Source organism: Patella vulgata, chromosome 1 (assembly GCF_932274485.2).
Source record: "Patella vulgata chromosome 1, xgPatVulg1.2, whole genome shotgun sequence".
Lineage (NCBI taxonomy): Eukaryota > Metazoa > Mollusca > Gastropoda > Patellidae > Patella > Patella vulgata.
The window spans coordinates 64,246,571-64,253,243 of NC_065879.2; the positions used below are offsets into that span (position 1 = coordinate 64,246,571).

The window sequence follows — 6,673 nt, forward strand, 5'->3', positions numbered from 1 at the left end:
TTCGGGGCTAACATATATGGTTCAATTTTTTAAAATAATTCACTTGAGCGTAGATGGCTTTAGCAGAGGGAGGAAATCGCAAGACCCGCAAGGTTGGACATTACGACCCTACTTCTTGTCACGTACAACCGGCAAATCGAAACCAAACCACTTGACTCATCAATGACAGACATAACGATTCAACTGAACTGTGACAGTTGGAATTCAATTGATTTCCGGTCGATTATTCCCTACTATACCATTTAAAAATACGATAAAAATTTCAGACATTGTGATTTCTCAAAATAATTGAGAAGTAGTATCAGGTGTGAAAAGGTAAGCATACCTTGCATCATGCGGATACCCATCGTCTTTAATAGTTCACTGAATCAATATCTTTCTAAGATACCATTTAGGTAATACCAGTGAAGCATGAAAATAAAATACATGTATAACTGGGTTCTAAATCTGACCAAAAAAACCACAAATATGGTAGGGTAATATTAGTATCTAATTGGTTTCCTAAAAGATGTTTAAATGGTCCAAGCATTAAATTACAAATAATTTTACATGGTGATCAAATAATACAAAAAGGGTTAAATAGAGTTTTATTAAAAACCCAACAAGCCAAATAGTTCACATATATCCCAACAAGCCAAATAGTTCGCATGTATCTCAAAAGTAAAAAATTGTACTAATTTAATGCAATTTGTTTTTATGTAAGTACAAAACCTTATTCATGTTGAATGGACTGCTAAAAAGCAAAATTATTATTTCAATATAATTATCTAAGAGAATGATGACGGTGTGAAATCACTAGATAATGGTTTTAACTCTCATTATGGAATGTTGGGGCTTTAATTGTGTATTATATTATAAGCAATCTGATTAAAACACAGATCCTATTTCGTTTCGTTTTTTATAGTTCAAAATTTCGTTTTACTTGTCTTTGCAACACTAGGATCTGGAAGAGTTGTTGTATAACAGACGTTTAGTTGGTGTGAGGAATTAGCCTATGAAACGGTCTGTTACTGCGAATTCTTGGCGTGCTCTGCACAAAACTGTAGGTAAACTCCTATAAAACGTCAACGCTGATTTATTAATCAATGTCTGACGTCATGGGAGAGAGGGAGAGAAATGGGGTTTAACGCCCACTCAACACAAACTAGGTCATTTCGGGACTAACACATGGTTCAATTTTATTTCAATAATTTGGTTGCGCGTAGGGGTCTTTAGCAGTGGGAGGAAACCGGAGGACCACGAGGTTGGACAGGCGATCCTACTCATTGTCACGTACAACCGGGGAATCGAAACCCCGCCAGTTGACTCAATGACAGACCTAATGATATTCGGCCATCGTATGACCCCTGACGCGACCTCCCAGTACATCTGGTCAGATCTTCATGTAGTGTAGGTCATCCAAAGTATAAAAAAGATTGTAACACTAGTAAACCTATTAAAATAATTTATAAATTAAACGAGACTTACCTGTAAGGTGAAGTTTGATTGTAATTCTACCATTGCTGTTGACGTATCTTAGAGATTAAGTGAGATGCGCATGCAAGGACCAGATGATGTCATATTTCAAAGTGTGAATGGTTACAAAAACATGCATGTCAATGTACCAAAAACAACCCAAATTCCACAATTCTTAAGTAAGGGAAGGGTTATCAAAAAGGGTGGGCACTTGATCTCTAAGATACGTCAACAGCAATGGTAGAATAACAATCAAACTTCACCTTACAGGTAAGTCTCGTTTAATTTATAAATTCTACCATGCTGTATGACGTGGTCTTAGAGACCAAGCGAGATTTTTAAAGTTGTAACCATGAACAACAACAATTATAATGTAAAGTATCACTATTTTTTCACAAGAAATCCAATACAATACAGTTCAAATTAAACAATTAAATAGTAGCTCTATTCAAAATAGTTTCTGAGAACACACCCTCATCCACTAAAGGTTTATCATAATACTGTCTAAATGTTGACTCATTTGACCAACCTGCTGTATCTACAATTGTTCTAATAGGAACCTTCTCTTTACTTGCTACTGCACATGCAGCTGAGCGAATACTATAAGGTACAAAAATGCTCATATCAATTCCAGACATTTTAAGAACAGATTTCAGCCACCTAGAGATTGTGTCTCGTGAAACTTGATTATAAGGTTTAACATAACTTAAAAATAGTTTTGAAAGGTTTTTCTCGGAACGAACTTCCTCAGTTCTCTTAAAATATTCATTAATCACTGTCACAATACATAGTCTCCTATCGGGAGCATATGCTTTAATCACAAGTTCTCCTTGTTGATATCCTGGTCTTGTTTGCTTCAATAGATCACCATGTCTAATTTTGATACCAGAATTATTCACAGTTATATTGCGAACATCCATTAAATGTAGAGCTTGAATCCTTTGCCCTGTCAAAAGTGCTAATAAAGTAACTAATTTAAATGTCAACATCTTTAAAGTAATTTTCTTCACTGGAGACAAAGTTCTCAAATACTTAAGCACAACACTAGTGTCCCAAATGACCCTATTCCTTGGCACTGAAGGTCTCAAATTAAATACACCTTTCATAAAGCGCACAATGACTGGAATTGTTCCAACTGGTTTATTGTCAATAATAATTATTGTAGACAGCGCAGATCTAGCTGTATTAATAGCACTGTATTAGAGATTTTGATTGTAAAGACTAGTTAAAAACTCTATAACCACTTCTAAAGGTGGAGAAAAGGGATCAACTTCCCTTTCAACACTGTACTGTATCCATCTTTTGATGTATGTGTTATACTGTTTTTCGGTACTTTTTATACAGGAGGATGAAATGATGTCTTTAGCTTGTTTTGAAATCTTGTAATTAGTGAAGAATCTCCCGATATTCTGAGTGCCAGTAGTTTCATCTTCGGCAAATCTTTTAATGGACATTTGTTTGGGTGACTCAGTATTGTTTCTATCCTAGGTAATATAAAAGGATAATCAATTAATGATCTGATTACTTTCGAAAACCAATGCTGGGTTGTCCACCATGGAATAACCAAAATACCACTAACTTTTTCAATTTCAATTTTAGCCAATACTCTACCCATTAGGCAAAAAGGTGGGAAAGCATAAAATTCAGAAGTGTTCCATGGGACTGAAAAAGCGTCAATGACCTTAGCAAAAGGGTCAGGCTTATAAGAGTAATATAATGGCAGTTGGTGATTTATGCGTGAAGCAAATAAATCAATGTCAGGGGTTAAATCAAACTTGCGAAATATTTTTTGGAAAATATTAGAATCTAATTTCCATTCTACATTATCGTGTGACATACGACTTTGCGTATCTGCTTCTATATTTAAGACTCCAGGAATATAAGCTGCTGTAAGCCTTATATTTTTATCTATAGACCATTCAAACGTGTCTAATAATCTCATTGTATACGACATTTTTTCCCCCTTGATTGTTCACATATGACACTGCCGTAGTATTATCAATTTGTAACAAAATATGAACATCTGACATGTCTTTACAGAACGTCAACAATGTAAACTTGGCTGCTAACAACTCAAGTTCATTAATATGACAAGTTTGTTCGTTATCTGACCAATGTCCACCAGTGGCCTTTGTTACCAGACCTGAACTGCTAGTATAAATACCCCCCCACCCTTTTTTTGCTCGCATCAGATTTTAGGGTTATTGAGAGATTACTAGAAATCAATGACTTTTCAGCTTTTTCGATGTTCGATATCCAAAAAGCTGATATCAGATTTGCAATCAAAGGGCAGTTCAACACGGGCCTCAAAATTACCTTTATTTAATCTAAGAACTTTGGCTTTATAATTATCACATCTCCTGTAATATAATTGAGAATAAGGTACTGCTGGGAAAGTAGAAACCATATAGCCTATCACTTGAGCTAACTTCCTTATTGTGAATGTATTTTCTCCCAATAATTCAGTACAAGCCAGTTTTAAATGCAATGCTTTTGCTTGTGTTAATTTTATTGTCATTTGGACGGAATTTAAAACAAAACCTAGGTAAGTAATTGATTGCATTGGTTCGATCACTGATTTCTCAGGATGAATAGTGAATCCAGCTAACAAAGAACAAATAACTGTAACAGTAACATTAGTTCTACAGTCTTGTAAAGAGTCTCCTACCAGAAAACAGTCATCGATAAATGAAGTATTTAAATGTCCCAATTTTCTTAAATATGAAAATAGCACCTTTGTTATCTTAGTAAACTGTCTTGGTGCCGAACCTAACCCATTGGGTAAACAAGTAAATTGAAAGAGTTTGTTATTCCATATGAATTTGAGATATCTTCTGTGCGATTTCTTTATATTAACAGTAAAGTAAACATCAGACCAATCTACTGATGCCATATAACAATTAGGTGTTATCAAATTTAGAGCATGTTGTAAAGTGTCCATTTTAAAATGCCTATATATCACCTCATCATTGAACTGTTTTAAATCAAGAATGATTCGTAAAGATCCATCTTTTTTTTTATCCCTTGTGAAAATATTAGAAATATATTCATTCTTTTCATGTTCAGTTTCCTCAATAATTCCCCTTTTCAGTAATTTTGAAATTTGTTTAGATATGGTTTGACATTTGTCTTGTGCAAACTTATATGGATATGGTATAAAATTCTGCTCTGGAATATTATTTAATTCAATACTAACACCCAAAATATCATTTAAGATATGTTTATCTGATGTTAAAGTTTTCCAGTATCCAAAATGCTCTTTCAATTTTCCTGCTTGAAAATTATTAACCAATTGTAATAAGTTAATTTCTAAAGCTTGTTTAAAACATAACCATGTATTCTTACTAGCTAAAATAATGTTACTCACCAAATGATTGGGTGAATTTCTATTAAGTATTACTTTCTCTGAGTTTCTTTCTGATATTTCTCCCTTCCTTGCCACTTTTGGTTTGGACCCAATCTCCTGGAAGTGTTCTGGTGATTCAGGCCCTTCCTGTACCCTAAAAAAGGCCTTTTATTATTTGGTCCAGGCATAAAACTTTTAGGTTGATAGCTATTATAGCGAGTACCGGTATAGGATACATTAGAACTAACTTGACTGGCCTCTTTCAGATCTTTCACCCAGTTCATCTCCAAAAAGGTACTTAGAAGGCCCTAAATCAGATGCCAAAGTAGCACTACAAAGTTGGTTAAACCTAAAATTCAGATCGAGCTCTTCGCCTTTGATTTATTTCTTGATAAGAATGGCCTAACAATGTTAGGGAGTCCATACTCATTTTGATTACATTAGTAATACTAGAGATCGTTTCAGCCATACTGATATTATTTGGTTGCTTCTTGATAATCATTAATTGATCAACAATGTTCGTTAATGCATAAGCTGTTTTGATTATCCTATCCTCAGTTTTCTGGTACTTGATGTCTGAAGATCTTGTCTGTGGCTTAATGTTTGACCAAATTTCTCTGTTAACTCTAGGCAAGAAGACATCTATATTCCCAGGCCTAGGATACTTGTCAAATATCTCTTTAATTTTCTCATCTGTCATACTATGAGAAAAAATATCATTAACTATACCAGCAATCTTATTGCTAATATTCTTCCCAACTTTTTCATCGTTTGTGCAGTATTCTGTTTCTAATGCCTCTTCGAAAACATCGAAGTCAGAGTTTTGTGTGACTGGCTCACTTGAATTTTCATCAGCCAATAAATCGTCAATTTGATTCGTAATTTCGACTTCCTTTTTTGTTGCTGTTGCTTGTTTGAAAACCTTTAGTTCAGACGAGTCAGAAATCTCACTAACACTGTGATGATATTGCCGCTTTCGTTTGTTGACAATATCAGTACCCTTATTAGGTCGTGTATCCGGTCTACTTTCAACCGACTGTCGTAAATTATCTTTTAATGAAACTTCTATAGTTTGCCTTAAATCTTTAACGGACTCTTCGTGTAATTTACGCATTTCGCGCTTAAATATGTCAAATTCTTCTTCATGATAACTTTTTTGCATTTTTTGGCGTTTTTATCAAATATTTGGCTTGCCAAATCAAAATTCTCAGCAATGGGGCCCAACAGATTTGGACCGAGCAGGCACTGACGCCATTTTATTTATTACTTAGGCTATTTCTTGAACTTTAATGGCGACAGCGTGGGGACAATTTTCAATGAGATAAGACTAATTTTAGCCTTAAAATTTTCCACCACCTTGGTGTGCTTATTAATTATCGAAAATTATGATAATAAAGTGACAATTCTGTCAAGTATCGAAGAATGCTTAGGTTTTTTCCCCAGACAATCAGACACCGTGCTTTCACGGTGAAAGTCAGCATGCTAATGACATCATCTGGTCTAAGCATGCGCATCTCGCTTGGTCTCTAAGACCACGTCATACAGCACGGTAGAATAATAGTTCCAGATAGTGTTTATATTCGTAGCCCCTAGCCCACCCCCATAATATTCAAACCTTTATTTGATTTCATTAATAAGATACGTGTAGTTGCGATATGTTCTTTTATCTGACCAAACATGTACTTATGTTTAAATCCAAATATTTGTTGTTTAGATATTATTGACAAGAAACGGTTAGTATTTACAGATCAAATCTGAAGTACCTTGCAAACAAAAGCACTGAAGAGAAAAATCATATTCAAAAATTTCTCACGGGTATCTTGCATGATACATGGTATGCTTACCTTTTCATACCTGATACCAATTCTCAAT

The 6,673-nt window shown here is 34.5% G+C and overlaps 1 protein-coding gene across 1 annotated transcript; it reads right to left on the reverse strand.

Moving 5' to 3' along the window:
- Nucleotides 1-5,357: 5,357 nt before the first annotated feature.
- Nucleotides 5,358-5,963, reverse strand: LOC130010755 (uncharacterized; the record flags this gene model as incomplete). The annotated part of the gene is made up of 1 exon (XM_056098760.1): nt 5,358-5,963. A coding segment is annotated over exon 1 (606 nt), but the record flags the coding sequence as incomplete, so codon positions are not given.
- Nucleotides 5,964-6,673: the final 710 nt, after the last annotated feature.